The sequence below is a fragment of the Mirounga angustirostris genome, unplaced genomic scaffold (assembly GCF_029215605.1).
Source record: "Mirounga angustirostris isolate CCGP_5_RB_7025 unplaced genomic scaffold, mMirAng1.0.hap1 SCAF_7, whole genome shotgun sequence".
Lineage (NCBI taxonomy): Eukaryota > Metazoa > Chordata > Mammalia > Carnivora > Phocidae > Mirounga > Mirounga angustirostris.
Window position 1 is genome coordinate 54,493,431 of NW_026991715.1, and position 21,792 is coordinate 54,515,222.

Here is a 21,792-nt window from a genome sequence, read left to right on the forward strand (position 1 = left end):
CCTGGGGAGTGTTTTTTGGATGTGGGGGTTGGAGGCGAGAGGTTTCCTTTTCGAAAATCCACTTGGGTGAGGAGGTATAGTTGGAGAACTCATTGCTTTTATTTTTTCTTTCCTTCCTTCCTCCCTCCCTGCTTCCCTCCTTCCCTTCTTTCTTTTCCCCCTCCAACGAAAACAGACTTTAACATCAAGACTTTCTGTGCTTGTGGACTTTTCTTGATCTCCCACCTCTTACTTTTAGCTAAATAATCCCAGTCCTTCCCCTCAAGCTTTCCCTTTCTGATTCTACAATCTTCTTTAACCCTCTCTAAGTTTCTGCTTCTTCACATTGGAAGTTTTTCTAGTGCTGAATGACTATATCAAATTCTGTGTCCATAAAGAATCCATTCTGGTTTTCACCTGGGGAAGGGGCAGGAGGAGCGAGTGGGTGAAGACTGGGCAGCCGTAGGAGCTGGGGCAGCAAGGGGTGGAGGTAGGCGGGCACCGAGCCCTTGGCCCTGACTCTCCACCCCGGTCACTGGTGCATCTATATCAGTGATTCAGGATCCCCCTCATCTTCATCCTTCCGTACTGAATAGATATCGAGGCTTTCTTCATTCTTTGATTTCCATTTCTAGATTATGTGTGCAAAGTGTTCATTTTCCAGGAGAAGGAAGTTGTGGAAATCAAGTTCTGGATTGTGATCATCCGTGGAAATGGAAATGAAATGTTTATTCTCAAGACATACCAAGCGTTTGCCCTCTTACAGGCGATCTAAAAGGGTTCAGCATCACTAGCGTTTTCATGAAGGGCTTCTCCCATCTCTTAGTGCTTCTCGAACTTTGGCTCTGGCATTCTCTCCCTTGAGCTGGGCTGTTTCATTAAGCAGCTGCCTGTCTGGGCTGGGACCGTTGGGGGTCTTGCTCTGGCCCCAGCCGTGATGGCATCACGTCCTACGCCGCTGTGTTCTGGCACGATGTGTGGGATACGTGTGGGAAAGAAGGGTCAGCTGCATGCAGGAGAGAAGGTTCTGAGTTTTATGCAGACTGGTGATGGCTGTGCCTCAGTAGTGGATGTCATTGAATTCAGTCATGTCATCCTCTTCAAAAACCAGGAAAGAGCCTGTGTGTGTGCATGTCTGTGTGTTTAGATGGATATTAAGCTCTGTGGGGTCTCTTCTCCAACCAATTATATACCTAGAAAATAACATTTTGCTTTCAGAGATTTGAGAGTCATCTGGATTAGAGTACACCATAAACCACTGAAACAGCCCAATCCTAAAAGACACATAGATTGAAATAATGTCAGACTTGGAATAACTGAAAAAAAAAAAAAAAAAAGTCCCAGCAATAACAGAAAAATACAGGCTTATTTGAGTCTCAAAGATAGCCTTTGGGAGCGTACAGACAGAGGTCTCATTGTCTGCAAGGACCCTGCTGCTTCAGGGGTTCCCCCGGACCATCCTCTTTTGAATCTAAGGTGGAACAGACTTCTTTTTTTGTCACACAACAGTCCCTGCCCCACTCACCCCAGGATTGAGCCTTCACAATTACACTGAGTTTTGTGGGGAAGCTGTCAAAAGACTTTTTCTTATCAAAGCAGTCAGAGTGACACAATCATTCCATCTCAAGCCCCTCCTTTTTGCTTCCCTCTGACCAGTGCTGAGTGGAGTTACCTATTCATCGGGGCTGCCTAATGGTTTCGCTGTGAGCGGTTTCTGGAGAATGCAGACTATAATGGGAGAGAGAAAGGCTGCAACCGGGTTGTCTTTCTTTCCTGGGAACTTCTTTTCTGAAGCAACTGAATGAGGCCTTTGCAGGCGAGGGTGGTGGCCTCCCCTTCAGAATGCCTGGCCTGTTTCCCAGTGTGAAACATTCCCCAAATATGCAACTTTGCAAGCGTCCCAGCCGCCAGAGCCCAGAGCCGCCTGCGGGCCCGGAGAGCTGGCGTTCCCCCCGGGGTGCCGGGGCGGGGGCGCCCCTGCGCTTGCCAGATGCCAGGACGCCCCAGCCCCTAGTTACATCGTCCAGGGAAAGAATCTGTCCAACAGCCTGGCTGTGACAAGAGCTTGAAGCTTCTCTCTCTCTCTTTAAATCTCCTCCTTCATTTAAATCCAATCCTATAAAAAGGCTTTTGTTGAAGGAGCGGCCATGGCATCGTGGTGCACGGCTGTGTCACCGCTCTCAGTGTGTCCAAAGATGGACAGAAGGAACATCGTTCGTTGAATTCCTGAGCAAACAGGTCTGAAAATTGACTTGGAGGGAGGAGAGGTATACGGCAGTGGTCACGTGGCATTTGTCGTGTCTGCAAGGGATGAAGCCAAAGAGGAAGGGAGTTTCTCGTGGATGGTAAGAAGCCCCCCGCCAGGGAGTGCCTGGGTGGCACTGTCCTTGCTACATGTCTAGGGAAGGGCCTGCTTGGGCAGGCAGAGCTCGGGCTGCACTGGGCTGGTTGCTTAGAGGTGCATTTGGAAGCTGGGGTTAGCAGGGTCTGGCACTGCGTCGATCACGTGGGGAAGGAAGGGGCTCTGATTCCTTTACCACCTCTTGCGGAGGGAGCCACTTGCGCCTACCTTGCTCAAGTCTGCTTTTGTGGGTTTCTACAGCATAGAGCCGGGACTGCAGTCAGACCTTGGCATGAGCTTTGTGTGTTGAAAACAGTCACACCCAAAGTACCATCAAGGAAATGACCATTCATTTCTCCTTGGCTTAAGCTTTTGCTCCATTTCGTCTCAACTTAGTGCTAGTGAACCTCCCGAACAGTCTTTGTTTCAAGGAGGCCACTGACGAAAGGACCGAGAAAGGGGATGGTTTCCTGTGTTTTGCTGATTGTCATTTTATCATTTACTTACTCAGTTTGATGCTCTTTTGCTTTAGCTTTAAATGCATACGGTTGTCAAAAGCAAAACCAACCATGCCAAAAAACGATGCCCAACAAAGTATAGATTTTGGTATTCATATAAATAAACGTTCTCTCTCGTGGCTTAGTTGAATTATTTTTCTGGAAGCTCAGTCCTTTGTTGGCTTAAGCTCTGTGACATTGTTCTGTTTTGGAGTTTCTTCATTTTCAGGCATTTGGAGTAAATTCTTAATTTCACCTTCTATTGTGTGGGTTTTCTGCCACCTTTGACTTCTTTTGCTTTTTGCCCATATTCTTGTAATGCTTTCTGGCTTCTTGCTTCTTTGAGCACATCCCTGCTGCTATGCCTTTGGATTTTTCCCTAGCTCTCCCTTGGCATTGATTGTCTGCCATGCCCATTTTTCCAAACCCTAGTCCCAGCAACTAGCCCTGCAGAGCAATGTAGCTGGGGGCTATGGAGCCAGGTGCACAGGGTCCAAGTCCTGACTCGAACACTCCCTAGTTGTGTGACCTTGAGCTAGTTAGTTCCCTTTTGCAGACTTCATTGTCCTCCACAGTAAGAGAGGACAACACAGTACCTCTGTCATAGAGCTCTTTAGGAGATTCAATGACTTCATACTGCTGAGGTGCTCAGAACAGTGCCTGACATCATTATAGTTTAGTGTGGGCTTCTTCCATTTCTGATATAGGGTAAATATTAGCTCTTGGGAAAGATCAGACAATGGAGGAGATTGGGCTTGATGATGTGGTGGTGGTATTTCAGCATATTGTTTCTGTGGTACTTCTGGTCCTTCCTGATATAAAGGGAAAAAGCCCTGTGTCCCCTAGACTAGTTCTTTTTTTTTTTTAATGTATTTTTTAAAAGATTTTATTCATTTGAGACAAAGAGACACACACAGAGAGAGAGAGACAGAGAGAGAGCATGAGCAGGGAGAAAGGCAGAGGGAGAGGGAGAAGCAGGCTCCCTGCTGAGCCAGGAGCCTGATGTGGGGCTTGATCCCAGGACCCTGGGATCATGACCTGGGCCGAAGGCAGACGCTTAACCATCTGAGCCACCCAGGCGCCCCCCCTAGACTGGTTCTTGAGATAAAATTCACATATACAGTTCATTCATCGAGAGTGTATTGTTCAACAGTTTGGGGTATACTATACTATTAATCTTGTTTAAATTATGGTAAAATATATACAAAACACAAAATTTGCCATTTTAACCCTTTTTAAATGTACAATTCAGTGGTACTAGTTGCATTTATAATGTTATACAACATGACCTCTATCTCTACAACTTTTCCTTCACCCCCAACAGGAAGTCTGCCCAGTAAGTAGTAACATCCCAGCCCCTCTCCCTCGGCCTCTGGTAACCTCTGATCTGCTCTCTGACTCTATGAATGAGCCTATTCTAGATATTTCATGTCAGTGGAGTCATACAGTATGTGTTCTTTGGTGTAGGCTTATTTCACTCAGCATCCTTTTTTCAAGGTTCACACGTGTTGTTGCACGTATCAGAACTCCATTCCTTTTTATGCCCGGGGAATATTCCATTGTGTGGCTATACCCTATTTTGTTTATCCCGTCATCCATCGGTGGATATTTGGGTTGTCTCCTCCTTTTAGCTATTGTAGTAATGCTATGGTGGACCTTGGCTTACAAGCATCTGGTCAAGTCCCTGCTTTCAATCTACCGAGGAGTGGAAGTGCTAGGCCATATAGTAATTCTGTTTTAGCTTTTTGAAGAACTGGCAGCTATTTTCCTGGAAAGGTCATTCTGTCCTCTGGTATTCCTCTCCTCAGATCCTGTTCCATTTTTGTCTTGTCGCCCAAGTTTCCCTGTACTTCCAAGCAGCAGACATATTCTTGTCCCCTCTGACCACGTGTCTCCCCTCCACGCGTCTGGGAAACAGCCCACTTCTCTCTTCCCCCTGAACTGGCCGAGCATATCTTGCCCACTCTGGCCCCTCATGCACCCAGTCATTTTTCGTCTAATTGTCCAAGGAAGGGGAGTTTACGTAGGTCATCCACAGGCCTCAGTCTACTTCGTCTGGGGGTGATTTCAGCCACTCAGATGCCCCTAAAACGTTTTACTTGAAGGTGTGGGAAATCAGGGATGTGGAGTCAAAGGCCCTGCAGGATTGCAGCCCTCCTTAGACACGCTCCTTCGCCCCCACAACACCTTGCTTTTTTTTCTGCATCAACTTCGCTTGTCTTTACGGGCAATTTGGCCACTCTGTCCGGCGGGAGAGTTGTTCTCCACTCTTCATTTGCTCACAGCTTCTCCACTTTTCTCTGAGCAAGTGAATTAATTAACAAATACTCCAGCAGACTGTAAGCCCGCCTCAGACAGCCATTCTGGTTGTTGGGTAATTGTTAGCCAGGCTTTCTGGATGTCATTCATTTCACAATCAAGCTCCTAATTAATCTCAGCACCATTCTCACCAGAAGAAAGGCTGATGCGGGGAAACATCCCCGATTACCATGAGAAAGGAAATGTCAAGAGCCCCGTTGAGTTTTCCTGGCATCCACCCCTCGTCTCAGATGAAAACTGCCATTAACGCGCGCAGAGAGGCCGCCTGGTGAGCAGGCCTGAAAACTCGCGCACTGTGAGAGCATGAGGAGCCCCGGACCCCGCTCCGGGAGGAACCTGCAGGCTCTGCGCTCTCGTTTCACAACACCGATTGTGTTTCCCAAGATAGCGTGGAGAACCCCCATGCTGTGTGCCCATCAGGGCGGGGGAGCTCTGCTGTCCCTGAAGCCAGTGGGCCAGTGTCAGTCGGGAAAAGCTAAAGGTCTCCCTTTTTTGTCTGTGTTTTTGTGTCCACAGGACAAAAGATCCTTCATCACCGAAGTGACGTTTTAGAAACAGTGGTCCTGATCAACCCCTCAGATGAAGCAGTCAGCACTGAGGTAAGCATCTGGCCCCGCGGTGTCACACAGTGGACGGAGACCGCCTGACTGGGAGGGCAGGGGCAGGCCTGGTGGGGCAGGAGAAGGACATGGAGAGAGAAGTTCTGGATCCAGGGACACACCCTTACCTCCAGTCAGCGGCCAGTTCTCTACCTCAGTGCCACCCCAGACTGCCCTTCCCGGTAAGGACAAAGTGGAAGATGCTAGGCAGAACTGTGATTGATATTTTATACAGGCAAGGGAATCTGAAATCTTGGGTATTTATGGAGGGTATGCTGCTGGGTGGTGTCTGGCTGGGATGTAGCAGGGGAAATAGACTACAAGCCCTCAGGCCAGGACATTTAGGACACAAATTTGGAGAAAAATGGGATCGTAGAGGCAAGCTCCCTTCAGAGCCATTTGGCTTACCCCCTGTAATCCCCACTGAAAGGCAGGCTAGCCTGGCGATCAAGAGCATGGCCTTGGGTCCCAGACTCCATGGATTCTGCCACTTTTTAGCTGGTAGCCTGGGGCAAATTATTTATGGTCTTTTTGTCCCCATTTCTACCTTTGTGACATGGAGATCACAACAGTGCTTCCTAATGTGATTAGAAGTGTCAAATGCTTAAAACAGCACATAGCGTGGAACCACTGAAATATAAATGTTGGTTGTTCTTATTAATATTATTATTACTGTCATTTGAAATTATTGCCAAAAAAGAATAACTGGGTATTTTAGAGACTACAGTTAGATAAGAGCTTGGCTGAAGCCAAGAATCCCTGGCCCCCCAGGCAGGAGGAATTGCTGTAGCTCCGTTTTCCTCTTCTTTTATTGCAGGTTAGCACCTTTGAGATTGAGTGCTTCTTGGACATTAACGTTGCCACAGTCCCTGGGGGGCCTTCATTATCTACAACATCTCCTCTGCGCATGCTTTGAGCCTCTTTCTAAAATTGAGATACAATTCACATACCTTTATAAAATCCATCTTTTAAAGTGTGTAATTCATTGGTTTTTAGTATATGCACAAAGTTGTGTGCCTATCATCACTCTCTGTTCCAAAACATGTCCACCACCCTTAAAAACCCCAAGCCGTTAGCCAACGCTCCCCATTCCTCCCAGTTGCTGGCAACTTCTAATCTACCTTTTGCCTCTGTGGATTTGCCTATTCTGAGTATTTTGGATAACAGAATCATACTCTAGGTGGTTTTTGTGTCTGGCTTAGTTCACTCAGCATGATGTTTTCAAGAGTCATCCACCCTGTAGCATGCATCAGTACTTCATTCCTTTTTTATGACTGAATACTATTCCATTGTGTGGATGCACCACAGTTTGTTTATCCATTCATCAGTTGATGGACACTGGGTCGCTTCCACTTTTTGGCAGTCATTGTGTAGCCTGTTGTGATCCCACTTCCATCTGCCCCAGATCAGCAGGACCTCTTTGACAATCCATGAAGCCACAAGGCTGAGGCAAATGGGGGGCTAGCAGTCTCACTGTGATTAACAGAATCGGGAAGTAAAGACAACTTGAAATGGAAAAGGAAAAATAAAGAATTTCCTGAAGGAATCCAGGCTTGCTTGTGGAGCAGAAGGGGCTGGAACAATTATTTCGGTCTATGTGTGTTTCCTTGATTAGAGCTCGAGGTTCTTGGGGGCCATGCGTCATGTCCTGTTTACTTTTGTATCCCTCCCTTGGTGTCTAGCATGATGCCTGGCAGTGAATTTGTGCTGAACTAAACTGTGCTCAGAACGAATACCTTGGTGCTTAGAGCAGTGTTTCTGCTGAAGGACAGGCTGGCTTCCTGCCACTTAAAGAACAGAGAGTTCTTTCGTGAAAACCATTTACAATTCTATTTAAAAGATTCCCACTTGGGAAAAAAAAAAGAAAAAGATTCCCATTTGGGGCAGCCTTTTGTTTCTGTTCAATGTCAGGCACCTTGCTGATCCCACTGGAGACGGCGTTTGGAGCTGAGCAATTGCTGGATGGATGGCTTGGAAGGAAAGGGGTCCTGTAAGGGAGGGGCTGACTAGGGACCCTCGTTGGAAACCTGTGCTTCCTGAGGCAGCAGTCAGGGGAGCTGGACTGTACTTGGTGACTCAGCCTGTGAGACATCCCTAAGTCTCACAGAGCGTGCGTTGCTGGCAGACACAGCTGTGGAGACTGCTGTGCAAAAGACAAGGGGACTAGGGGGAGAAGGTCAATCACCACTACTGGTTTGGCTGTCTCGAACATGGAAGATGGCATTCATGGGCCAGTTGACCAGATGACCACACAGTTGTTGGCTCTGTCTACCTCCCCGGGGGAAATGAATGAGTTTGGTTGGTGATGGGTGTCAAGCCCTACAAGGGCCAGCCCTGTCCTGCGAGTGGGATGGCAGGCAGTGTTGCACGTGGCTCATGTTCTGCCCCCTGTGCTTTGTTTCAGGTGCGCTTGATGATCACGGACGCTGCCCGACACAAGCTGCTCGTGCTGACTGGGCAGTGCTTTGAAAATACCGGAGAGCTCATTCTCCAGTCCGGCTCTTTCTCCTTCCAGAACTTCATAGAGATTTTCACTGATCAAGAGGTGGGCTCCTGTCTGGAAATAGCTAAGCTTTACAGCTGCTTGGTTATGGTTGTAGCCTGAGGCTCCACTCTGAAAGCATGGGATGGGGTTAGGGGAAGGGGAGGGAATGTCACACCTCCTTTGAAATAAGCACAACTGCACGATCCAACATACTGTAGTTCTACGACTCATCACCAAAAGAATTCGGGGCAGCCATCTATAATGAACTTGAACCGTTCTTGTTGTGCCGGAGATGGAGGTAGAGGGGGATTGGAACGGTCAGTATTTTAGAGATGGCAAAAATAATGGAGAGACTTGAAATGACAGAGCCCAGAAGAAAACCCAGGTGTCCTCTTTTCTGAAAGAGTACTCCAACGATGTCTTGGTCTTTTGGTAGGATTGAACTGCCCTGATCTCTTTCAGTATTTGTTTGTTTGTTTGTTTGTTTTTTAAGATTTTTATTTATTTTTTGGCAGAGAGAGAGAGACAGTGAGAGTGGGAACACAAGCAGGGGGAGTGGGAGAGGGAGAAGCAGGCTTTCTGCCAAGCAAGGAACCTGATGCGGGACTCGATCCCAGGACCCTGGGATCATGACCTGAGCCGAAGGCAGACGCTAAACGGCTGAGCCACCCAGGCGCCCCTCTTTCAGTATTTGTACTTACTTTTCCTGGTCTAATTATTTCTGACTGCTCTTACTGTTAATGCCTGGTCCTGATGTTTGAACTTGGGCTGCTTGAACAGCCCAACAAAGAGAAGGCTCAAGAAAGGGCGGCAGGTAGGAAAATGGAACACATCCATGCCCCCCAGAAAAAATGGTTAAAGTAGCTGGATTGAATCTGGGTCATTACTATTTCTAATGAATATATCTTATTCACTGACGATACATGTGAGGTGTTGAATATTATATGACATTAGTGGTATTTGGTAAAATCAGATTGAAGAGTCTAATTTGGTTATTTCTGCTTGAGAATCTATCCTGGCTGAGAAAATTCCCTTTCCAAAACAGCATGCCTCTTTCATTTTGTTTATTTGTTTAGTAGTTAGACTATTCAGGGCCATCAGCTTGGCGGGTTGGGGCCTGCCCACGGCGGATTACAGGTTTCTACATGGAGGGGTTGAGGGATGCGTGCATAGGAGGAGTCTCCACGTCCACTTGAAGCCCTGAGAACTTCCTGAGTTGGTGGCCTCTCAGCCTCCCGAGTGGCAAAGGGCCATCTGTCTTTCTGCATTTAAGCTTCCTTAGCCCTGGGCTTCACAGAGAGGTCTCTATACCTGTCATCGCTGGCGAGAGCTGTAAATAAACCTCCCAGCTTTGTTTGGCTTGCGTGGAGGCTTTGGGAAAACTCTGGCTAGGTGACTTAACAGTGTTTCACTCTCCACCCACTGGGGGGAATAAAAAACAGGGAAAAGAAACATTTCACTTAGCGTTTAAAGCCCCCACTTTTAGAAGGTGTGATATCAGCTGGGTCCTGAGGCAGATAGCCCTGGCTCCCCACAGCAGGAAGGGGCCCCAGGGTGCACTCACAGCGGGTACCATCTTTACCACTTCAAAACGAATGAAGGCTTTTGTCCCTCTTTCTCCAGAGTTTGTCATCTGCCTACCTCCAGGGTTACAAGAGTTCAGCCTGCATGATTGGGAATCACCGGACTAGACCAATGGTCACCAGCCTTTTAGAGCCATGATTGCCTACTGTGGTCTTGGAAAAAGGGTTTGAATACAGAATGACTCAGTAACAAAGGGACCTTAAAGGTCATTGGTGTTTAGTTTTGTTCCTTTTATCCAGTCCTTGATATATGCTAGACACTCCAGGGAAACCAGAAACACCATTTAGGAAAGATAAAATGATGCATTTTTTAAAATAAAAATAGATAAAAATAAGTGGACTGAGAAGTACAATTACCAACACATTTTGAGCTTCAGGTTGTGGGAGTCTTAGTCATTGGAGGTCAACTACATAACCAGAACTTAACAGATAGAAGAGTCATCTGGCTAACCCATTCCTTCCTGAAATCTGAGGATGGTGAAATCACATCTCCTGGGACAGTTTTCAGTCTCTCTGTTACAAAGTTTTTCCTTCTTTGTCTCATTGTATCTTTAAGGAAGGAATGTGCTCCCTTTCCCACTTGATGATATCTCAGACACCCTTCACCAACACTGCCAGTTGTGTTTTTCCTTCAGATTAATTATTTTCAGTTCTGCACACTGTTCTTTGTAAAAGAAGATAGTAAAAGTTCCTTACGTTCTCTGGTCACTTTCCTTTAAACCTGTTGGCAGGAAAGGGATGACATGGGTATGGCAGAAAGTGAGAAGCTGTCTTGGTCATGTTTTAGTGCCTTGGTGTTATCAGACAATTAGGTACATGAGTCAAGGGCTCAAGGAACCAAGAGCTGGGCTGGAAACATGTGGGAGCAGATGAAGTGATCTAGAGAGAGAAGTGTATTGAAGAGCAAGGGGCTCAGGTCTAGCATTTAGAGGTTATGTCCAAGGACAAGGAGCCAGCAATTTCAGTTTGTCTGTTTGGTTTTGGTCTAGTTTCTTTAAAATGTCATGACTCATATGGGATACCATACTCCAGGAGTCACTAACCAGGTTAGGACTTCTAACCTGACTTCTGTAGTTTTTAATACAATCTTCTATTAAGAAAGTCTAAAAGTAACTTTTGACCATCAACATCCATAATTAAATGTCAGTGGGGAGGGGATGCAGGCTTTGAGGAGTGCTATAATTTACAAAAATTGGGGGCTCACTTTAAGAAAAAGAAAATAAAATTATCAGTACACAGTTAAGTACAGGGCTCTGGGAGGGGACCATGCCAGTGAGGAGCCTTGAAGTTTAAGCTTCTTTAGCTTTATGATAAATCCATTTGCCTGTCAACTAAAATCCCTGAGTCTTTTCCATGAATACTGTTGTTAAGCCACATCTCCCAATCCTTTGCTTTATCCCACTGGTTTATTGGACCTTACATTTATCCCTTTAGTATGCCATCCTGTTAAGAGTTGATTTAGCCATCATCATCCCAATGTCAAGAGCTTTCGTGAATGTTTTAATTCTGCCATCCCACGTTTTGCTCTGCCTCCCATTTTCATGCCACCGACAGATTTGATAAGCATGTCTTTACCATTTTTATCCAAGTCAGTGCTCCACAGGACATAAATGGGCCCTGAGGCATTCCATCACAGACTTCCGTCCAGGATGACACTAAGCAACAGGATTTATATGACTGGGTACGAATCCACCTCATTCTGCTATCACACTGTTCAGAGATCTTATTAAACGTCTTGCTAAAACCCAGAGATACACTGTCCACTGTATTTCCGCATCAGTCAAGCAACTAACCTAATCAAAAAAGGAAATCTAGTTAGAGCAGGCTGTGGTTTAGGAAGTCAAATCTTATTTCATTATCTGCAGTAAAGTCATTTATTTCCCATATCTTCCTTCCTCTTCCAGTATGCCTGCATTTAATTAGAATTTTAACATTTTTAACAAAAAAGACTATCTTTGCCCCAAGCAATATTTCTTCCAGTCGTGTCTCTCATCTGTATTCGTAAGAACAAGGGAAGGGTAGCAATCAGTGTGCTTGAGAAGTATTCGCAGGCTCATGGTCACTTCCAAAGCAGCCACTCCAGGAGGACAGTACATATTGAATTGGCCAAGTTTAATGAACATTTCTGGAGCTGATGATGTATTAGGGAAACACACATAACGATACAGAGACACAGAGGGTGTGTTTCCTCCTATTCAGGAACTTTTATAGACAATGGTCTATACTAAGTACCATTTACTATGAGGATAATTTCCAAACTCTTTTAGAGGAAGACTCTGTTTCCAAGTCTGAGATGTACTCACAAGTTTCCTTGCCACTGCTAACATTGTTGGCTCCTCCTCATTGCTCTCATCTGTGCGTTGCATAAGCACAGATGGAGTGGGTGTTCTTCAGACTTGGTCTTTGGCCTGAGGCACTCACTCCAGCGTGCGTGTTGGTGCGCGGGTCTGGAAGCTGGCCCGGGGAACTGGGGGGTTGGGGATGCAGGGGCTTTTTTCCCCACTGTGTAGCTCCAAGACTGTGGCGATCATGCCTCCTATTCCCTCTCTCCTTCGTGAAGGCCTCTCTGTAGCTCTGCTCTCTGCATTCCTGCCTCATCATGCCCAGTACGCTGCGGCTTCTGCAGAGACCAGATTTTCCCTTTCTGAAAGAAACCTGTGTGGTGCTGACTTTTTTCTCTGCTTTCCCTTGTACTCCATAGTTTTCTATTCACCGGCTCTCTGCTGGTTTTCAGTACCCTTGACTTCCTTAAAATTCTGTGCAAACTTGCTTTCTTTTGGGGTCACATTTCCTTTATTTCATAGAAACTTCCCAGCTGGAAGTGACAAGATGCAAAGTAGGGAGGTATTCCTCAAGTTCTTTTTTTTTTTTTTAACCTTCTCCTTGAACTTGGTGATTCAATCCCCTCTACACACAGCTGGCTCATACCCTTAGTTGCCACAGCCCTCAGGGTGGAATTTTAAAAATTGAAATGAACTAAACTTAATTTTGAAATTTCACTATTAAAGACTCAGCATTTTGAGTTTTCCTAGATTTCTCCTCTAAAGTGTATTATAAAGCATGAATAGTGTGTATGTACTTGGTGTGAAAATGAGGATGGAGAGAGCCCTAATTGTGCTATAGTAATGCTGATGAGGGCCTATGCTAATTATTGGACGACAGACCCTATTTGGTGCTCCTGTTTGCTTTGGTCAGCAGATAATTTGAGCAGAGGCTGCCCCAGATGTGCTTTTTCAGTTCTTACCTTCTAAAATAGTTGATTCTTCTCCCTTTCATAGGAAATTGTTAAGTCTGAGGAAAACGGCAAAGTCAAAGACTTCTTATTTTGCTATTTTGTGACCCTTCACATAAAATGTAGGATAAGTACACTTAACAAAACAAAAGTGGAGATGTTACTACAATCTAATGTAGGAAAATCCATCTATAAATTACGCATCTACACCACACACACTAGTTGCCTTGGAATGTTAGTGTCCAGGAGGTTGGTGTGAGACAGAAGAAACCATTCTAATACTGGAAGGTGAGAGTTCAGACCTGCTGGCTCAGGGGTGCCTAGACCAAGTGAAGTCTTTGCTTTCCCTTTCATCGTTAACCATCAAAGACACAGAGCTCTTTCCCCTTGAAACTCTGGGCTGATTTATGAGCTTTGCTGCAACTGATAGAAGATTGGAGTTGATGACATGATTCTCCCTCAGTGTTTACTAAGCCAAGACCATGAAATATATGGCCATAATATGGAGTGAGAAAGAAAATAGCACTTTCATTAAACACTGGTCTCTGTTTTGGTTGCGATTTGCTCTTCTGCATTCCCATCCTATGGTCCCATCCTATGCACTGAAAAAGTTTGCAGCCAAATTTGGTCTTAGCCACTCACACCCAGGTTGCCCTGAGAAAAGCAGGAGTTATGAAAAAGTAGAATTTCTCACCTTGGATTTAAACATGAGCCAATGGGGGACAAATCTAGCCACTTGCTCATATAATTAATTATCCATTTGCTTTAATCATCATGACTTTAATCAGAGTATTTGTATTTACGGAGAACCCACTGGATGAGCCACTCATGTTTTAAAGATGCCAGAACCAGTAATATTTTGTAATGATATGCAATCTAGAACTTCCTGTCTCCAAGGGGAAGAAAAACACATCAAACTTTTTTCTTTGGTATTAACCAAATTCTAAAAGTAGTCAACAACTGGTGCACTAAATCTAAACTCCTTTAGTGTGTCAGCCAGGCCTTTTTGCCAAGCCCAGTGAAGTAAAGGAAAACATTTTATATAAGTGGTGAAATGACTCACATAGGCTTCCTCTGTGATTGTGTAAAGGGCATTCATGCATGGCAGGCACCCAGGGGTGATATCCAAAGTGCTTCATAACTACTGTGGCACAGCCACTCATCATTCAGATGGTCACTGGGCCTAGAGCCGGAGCAGAGGTCTGGAGGTCCCCTGCTGGGCAAGAACAGAAGCCGGAGGGGTCCCAGGGGAGGTGCTGGCGGTGGGGAGGGGTGGTTGAGATAGAACAGAGTAGTAGGAGGGGTCAGGACGGAGGCTGTTCACCTACCAGAATGGAAATATTTCTGCCTTTACCCAACTAGCATCTCTGAAATCAGCCCTTTGTGCACCCAATGATCCTGTAATGCATAGTAATGGATGGAGATGATGGATCAGTGATGACAGTCACTTAAGCCTTTTCTTTCTTCCTTTATTATTATTTTTTTAACTCCTAGATTGGGGAATTACTGAGTACCACCCATCCTGCCAACAAAGCCAGCTTAACCCTGTTCTGTCCTGAAGAAGGGGACTGGAAGAACTCCAATCTCGACAGACACAATCTCCAAGACTTCATCAATATTAAACTCAACTCAGCTTCTATATTGCCAGAAATGGAAGGACTTTCCGAGTTTACCGAGTATCTCTCAGAATCAGTGGAAGTCCCATCTCCCTTTGATATCCTAGAACCTCCCACATCGGGCGGATTCCTAAAGCTCTCCAAGCCTTGTTGTTACATTTTTCCAGGAGGGAGGGGCGATTCTGCATTGTTTGCCGTGAATGGATTCAATATGCTCATCAACGGAGGATCGGAAAGGAAATCCTGCTTCTGGAAGCTCATCCGACACTTGGACCGAGTGGACTCCATCCTACTCACCCACATTGGGGATGACAATTTGCCTGGAATAAACAGCATGCTACAGCGGAAAATTGCAGAGCTCGAGGAAGAACAGTCCCAGGGCTCCACCACAAATAGTGACTGGATGAAAAACCTCATCTCCCCTGACTTAGGAGTTGTATTTCTCAATGTCCCTGAAAATCTGAAAAATCCAGAGCCAAACATCAAGATGAAGAGAAGCATAGAAGAAGCTTGCTTCACTCTCCAGTACCTAAATAAATTGTCCATGAAGCCAGAACCTCTTTTCAGAAGTGTAGGCAATACCATTGATCCTGTCATTCTTTTCCAAAAAATGGGAGTTGGTAAACTTGAGATGTACGTCCTTAACCCAGTCAAGAGCAGCAAGGAAATGCAGTATTTCATGCAGCAGTGGACTGGCACCAACAAAGACAAGGCTGAACTAATCCTGCCTAACGGTCAAGAAATAGATATCCCAATTTCCTACTTAACCTCAGTCTCCTCTTTGATCGTGTGGCATCCAGCAAACCCTGCAGAGAAAATCATCCGGGTCCTGTTTCCTGGCAATAGCACCCAATACAATATCCTGGAAGGACTGGAAAAGCTCAAACATTTAGACTTTCTGAAACAGCCGCTGGCCACCCAGAAGGACCTAACTGGCCAGGTGGCGACTCCAGCAGTGAAACAAGTAAAACTGAAACAGAGAGCCGATAGCCGAGAAAGTCTGAAGCCAGCTGCAAAGCCACTTCCTAGCAAATCTGTCCGAAAGGAGTCTAAGGAAGAGACCCCCGATGTTGCAAAAGCTAATCATGTGGAAAAGGCACCCAAAGTTGAAAGCAAAGAAAAGGTGACAGTGAAAAAAGACAAGCCCGTAAAAACAGAGACCAAACCTCTAGTGACCGAAAAGGAGGTCCCCAGCAAAGAAGAGCTGCCTCCCGTGAAAGCTGAGGTGGCTGAAAAGCCCGCCACAGATGTCAAGCCCAAAGTCGCCAAGGAGAAGATGGTGAAAAAGGAAACAAAGGCAAAATCTGAAGAAAAGAAAGAGGAGAAGGAGAAGCCAAAGAAAGAAGTGGCTAAAAAGGAGGACAAAACACCCGTCAAGAAGGAAGAAAAACCCAAAAAGGAAGAGGTGAAAAAGGAAGTGAAAAAAGAAATCAAGAAAGAAGAGAAAAAAGAACCCAAGAAAGAGGTTAAGAAAGAAACCCCGCTGAAGGAAGCCAAGAAGGAGGTGAAGAAGGAAGAGAAGAAGGAAATTAAAAAGGAAGAAAAGGAACCCAAAAAAGAAATTAAGAAACTTCCTAAAGACACAAAGAAAACATCTACTCCTCTATCTGAAGCCAAAAAACCAGCTGCATTAAAACCAAAAGTACCCAAGAAGGAAGAGGCAGTTAAAAAAGATGCTGTTGCTGCTGGGAAGCCAAAGGAGAAGGGGAAGATTAAAGTCGTTAAGAAGGAAGGCAAGACACCGGAGGCTGCGGCTGCAGCCATTGGCTCTGTGGCCGCGGCTGCGGCTGTGGTGGCCGCAGCTGGAATAGCAAGCGCCGGCCCTGCCAAAGAACTCGAGGCCGAGAGGTCCCTTATGTCATCCCCTGAGGATTTGACCAAGGACTTTGAAGAGTTAAAGGCCGAAGAGGTCGATGTGGCAAAAGACATGAAGCCTCAGCTGGAGCTGATCGAAGATGAGGAGAAACTGAAGGATACTGAGCCAGTTGAAGCCTATGTCATCCAGAAAGAGACAGAAGTCATCAAAGGTCCCGCTGAGTCTCCCGATGAGGGAATCACCACCACCGAAGGGGAGGGCGAATGTGAACAAACGCCCGAGGAGCTGGAGCCAGTTGAGAAGCAGGGGGTGGACGACATTGAAAAATTTGAAGATGAAGGAGCCGGTTTTGAAGAATCCTCAGAGACTGGAGACTATGAGGAGAAGGCAGAAACTGAGGAGGCTGAGGAGCCGGAAGAGGACGTTGAAGAAAATGTGTGTGTGAGCACCTCCAAGCACAGCCTCGTGGAGGAGGAGGAAAGTGCCAAGGCTGAGGCAGATGTGCATATCAAGGAGAAGAGGGGGTCTCTGGCCAGTGGAGATGACAGAGCAGAAGAAGACATGGATGAGGCAGTGGAGAAAGGAGAAGCTGAACTATCTGAGGAGGAGGTTGATGAAGAGGACAGAGCCGAGGATGCCAGAGAGGAAGAATATGAGCCTGAAAAAGCTGAAGCTGAAGATTACGTGATGGCCGTGGTTGACAAGGCTGCGGAGGCTAGCGGTGTCGAGGATCAGTATGGATTCCTTACCACAGCCATCAAGCAACCAGGAGCCCAGTCTCCTGCCCGAGAACCTGCATCTTCAATTCATGATGAGACTTTACCTGGAGGCTCAGAGAGTGAGGCCACCGCTTCTGATGAGGAGAATCGAGAAGACCAGCCTGAAGAATTCACTGCCACCTCTGGCTACACTCAGTCTACCATTGAGATATCCAGCGAGCCCACCCCAATGGATGAGATGTCTACTCCTCGCGATGTGATGAGTGATGAGATCAACAATGAAGAGACAGAGTCCCCATCTCAAGAATTTGTAAACATCACCAAATACGAGTCTACACTGTATTCACAGGAATACTGCAAACCTGCTGTTACGTCACTCAATGGATTATCTGAAGGATCAAAAACAGATGCCACAGATGGGAAGGACTACAATGCGTCAGCCTCCACCATCTCACCACCGTCATCCATGGAGGAAGACAAATTTAGCAGATTTGCTCTGCGTGATGCTTACTACTCCGAAGAGAAAGACCTGAAAGCCAGTGCCACATTGACGATCAAAGACACCATCTCAGCAGTTTCTGATGAAAGACTTAGTCCACCCAAGAGCCCATCCCTGAGCCCATCTCCTCCATCACCCATAGAAAAGACCCCCCTGGGTGAACGCAGTGTGAACTTTTCTCTGACGCCCAATGAGATTCAAGTCTCGGCAGAGGCAGAAGCAGCCCCAGCGTCTCCTGAGGTGACCCAAGAAGTAGTTGAAGAACATTGCGCTAGTCCTGAGGATAAGACCCTGGAAGTCGTGTCTCCATCTCAGTCTGTAACTGGCAGCGCTGGCCACACACCTTACTACCAGTCTCCCACTGAAGAGAAATCTGGTCACCTCCCCACAGAAGTAATTGAAAAACCACCAGCAGTTCCAGTGAGTTTTGAATTCAGTGATGCCAAAGATGAGAATGAAAGGGCTTCCATAAGCCCCATGGATGAACCCGTGCCTGACTCAGAATCTCCTATTGAAAAAGTTTTGTCTCCTTTACGGAGCCCTCCCCTAATTGGATCCGAGTCTGCATATGAAGGTTTTCTAAGTGCTGACGACAAGGCTGCTGGTAGAGGTGCTGAAAGCCCCTTTGAAGGAAAGAATGGAAAACAAGGCTCTCCAGACGAAATAAGTCCAGTTTCTGACATAACTTCTGCTGGTCTTTTCCAAGACAAAGAGGAAGGGAAGAGCACAGACTTTATACCAATAAAGGAAGACTTTGGTCAAGAAAAGAAAACTGATGATGTCGAAGCCATGACTTCTCAATCTGGACTGGCTTTAGATGAAAGGAAGTTAGGAGGAGATGTTTCTCCTACACAAATAGATGTCAGTCAGTTTGGATCTTTTAAGGAAGACACTAAGATGTCCATTTCTGAAGGCACTGTCTCAGACAAGTCGGCTACTCCTGTTGATGAGGGTGTAGCAGAAGACACATATTCTCATATGGAGGGTGTGGCCTCAGTATCCACAGCTTCCGTGGCTACAAGCTCATTTCCAGAGCCAACAACAGATGACGTGTCTCCTTCTCTGCACGCCGAAGTTGGCTCCCCACATTCCACAGAAGTAGATGACTCCCTTTCAGTGTCTGTCGTGCAAACGCCTACTACTTTCCAGGAAACAGAAATGTCTCCATCTAAAGAAGAATGTCCAAGACCAATGTCAATTTCTCCACCAGATTTCTCCCCTAAAACAGCCAAATCCAGGACACCAGTCCAAGATCACAGATCAGAACAGTCCTCAATGTCTATTGAATTTGGCCAAGAATCCCCTGAGCATTCCCTTGCTATGGACTTTAGTCGACAGTCTCCAGATCACCCTACGGTGGGTGCAAGTATGCTTCACATCACTGAAAATGGGCCCACTGAAGTGGATTACAGTCCTTCTGACATGCAGGACTCTAGTTTATCACATAAGATACCACCAATGGAGGAGCCATCCTACACCCAAGATAATGATCTTTCTGAGCTCATCTCAGTGTCTCAGGTTGAGGCCTCCCCATCCACCTCTTCAGCACATACTCCCTCTCAGATAGCGTCTCCTCTCCAAGAAGACACCCTATCTGACGTCGTTCCTCCCAGAGATATATCCTTATATGCCTCACTCACCTCAGAAAAAGTACAAAGTCTAGAAGGAGAGAAGCTCTCACCAAAATCTGATATTTCTCCACTCACCCCAAGAGAGTCCTCTCCTTTATATTCACCTAGCTTTTCAGATTCTACCTCGGCTGTCAAAGAGAACATAGCAGTTTGCCACACTTCCTCCCCTCCATCGTTGGATGCAGCATCTGCAGAGCCTTTTGGCTTCCGTGCCTCGATGTTATTTGATACGATGCAACACCAGCTGGCCTTGAACAGAGATTTGACCTCCTCTGGTGTGGAGAAGGACAGTGGAGGGAAGACACCTGGTGACTTCAGCTATGCCTATCAAAAGCCCGAGAAAACAACCATGTCCCCAGATGAAGAAGGTTACGACTATGAGTCTTATGAGAAAACCACCCGGCCCCCAGACGTGAGCGGCTATTACTATGAGAAGACAGAGAGAACCACAAAATCCCCGTGTGACAGCAGCTACTCTTATGACACCGTTGAGAAAACCACCAAGACCCCTGAAGATGGTGGCTATGCCTATGACATTGCTGAGAAGACCACCCGGAGCCCTGAAGAGGGCGAGTACAGCTATGAGACAAGTGAGAAGACGATGCGGTCCCCTGAAGGGAGCGGTTACAGCTATGAAAAGACTGAGCGGTCTAGAAGGCTCCTGGATGACATCAGCAATGGCTATGATGACTCTGAAGATGGCGGCCACACACTTGGGGATTCCAGCTACTCTTACAAGACCACTGAGAAAATTGCCAGTTTCCCTGAGTCTGAAAGTTTCTCCTATGAGACACCTACAACAGCTACCCGAGCCCCTGATGCTTCCACGTACTGTTATGAGACGGCAGAGAAAATTACCAGAACCCCCCAAGCATCTACGTATTCCTATGAGACTTCAGACCAGTGCTACCCTGCAGAAAAGAAGTCCCCCTCAGAGGCTCGCCAGGATGTGGACTTATGCCTTGTGTCCTCCTGTGAATACAAGCATCCCAAGACAGAACTTTCGCCCTCCTTCATTAATCCCAATCCTCTCGAGTGGTTTGCCAGCGAAGAGCCAATTGAAGAATCTGAGAAGCCCCTCACCCAAGCAGGGGGAGCCCCACCGCCTCCAGGAGGAAAGCCACAGGGGCGACAATGTGACGAAACCCCTCCCACCTCAGTCAGCGAGTCAGCTCCATCCCAGACAGATTCTGATGTCCCCCCGGAGACCGAAGAGTGCCCTTCCATCACAGCTGATGCAAATATCGACTCTGAAGATGAATCAGAAACCATCCCCACAGACAAAACCGTCACATACAAACACATGGACCCACCTCCAGCTCCCATGCAGGACCGCAGCCCTTCTCCACGCCACCCTGACGTGTCCATGATGGACCCGGAGGCCTTGGCCATTGAGCAGAACCTGGGCAAAGCTCTGAAGAAAGACCTGAAAGAGAAGACCAAAACCAAAAAGCCAGGTACAAAGACCAAATCGTCGTCACCTGTCAAAAAGGGTGATGGGAAGTCGAAGCCCTCTGCAGCTTCACCAAAACCAGCGGGCTTGAAAGAATCCTCAGATAAGGTGTCCAGAGTGGCTTCTCCTAAGAAGAAGGAATCTGTGGAAAAAGCAACAAAAACCACTACCACTCCTGAGGTCAAAGCTGCACGTGGGGAAGAGAAAGACAAGGACACCAAGAATGCTGCCAACACTTCCACATCCAAATCGGTAAAGACTGCAGCTGCAGGTAGGTGGAAGGTGCCAGCACCCTGATACAGGCCACAACTATTCCACTGTGACCAGAGCCTTTGAATGTCCCTGTGACTTGGTACTGGGAAGATGAGAGAGTACAACAATCCCTTCCCTTTTACTAGTCTGCTCTGCCGAAACGTGGTGGGTGTGAGTCCCGCGTGGCCGCAGGCTTGAGGGTGGTGCAGCACATTGCCCAGAGCAGCTCTGATTCACCAGCTGTGATCTCCTGGGTTTGCTCCCTTCGGCCACACAGCAACCACAGCCTTGTTCTAAATCTTCAGAACCAGGGATGTGTGTTTCAAGCTCCCCTGGAAGACTGTGTTGGCATTGGCTTCAGTCACACTGGCCTCAGAATCGAGCCAAGGTGACACAGGCCGGGAGCTCCCGAAGGTTTCAGGAGCACAGCAGTGCCAAGCTGAGCCTAGCGTAACCAGTGTAGGCCCAAGATTCAGATTCAATTCTTTTATGAAAAAAATTTTTAAGTAAAATTATAACATTTTTTAAAGTTGTAACATTTAAAATTAAAAATTAGAAAAATTTTAAATTAAAAAGAATCGCCAGTCTAGAGTGACATGCACATTAAAGGCCTAGTGCTCTGTTTTCTTATTGGCCAACGAATATCATAATTTCAGTTGACCAGTACCCAGTACAAATTGAGAGAAAAACATCGAAGGCTCTTCTTAACCCCCTCTTATGCTGCGGTCTCACTAACAGAGAGTCGCGATTCTATTCCAAGTTGAAATTCAG

General features: G+C 46.5%; 1 protein-coding gene across 2 annotated transcripts in view; it reads left to right on the plus strand.

The window, feature by feature from the left end:
- Positions 1-21,792, plus strand: part of MAP1B (microtubule associated protein 1B) — a 92,854-nt gene that overhangs the window by 62,916 nt on the left and 8,146 nt on the right. Inside the window, exons 1-4 of one of the 2 annotated variants that reach the window (XM_045896260.3) lie at positions 1,969-2,324; positions 5,653-5,735; positions 8,140-8,280; positions 14,530-21,040. In XM_045896260.3, the coding sequence (XP_045752216.2) occupies positions 8,149-8,280; positions 14,530-21,040 (6,643 nt within the window). In that variant the 5' untranslated portion in view covers positions 1,969-2,324; positions 5,653-5,735; positions 8,140-8,148. Of the gene's footprint in view, positions 1-1,968; positions 2,325-5,652; positions 5,736-8,139; positions 8,281-14,529; positions 21,041-21,792 lie in introns of those variants that run through there. The other variant, XM_045896252.3, reaches the window with a different exon arrangement.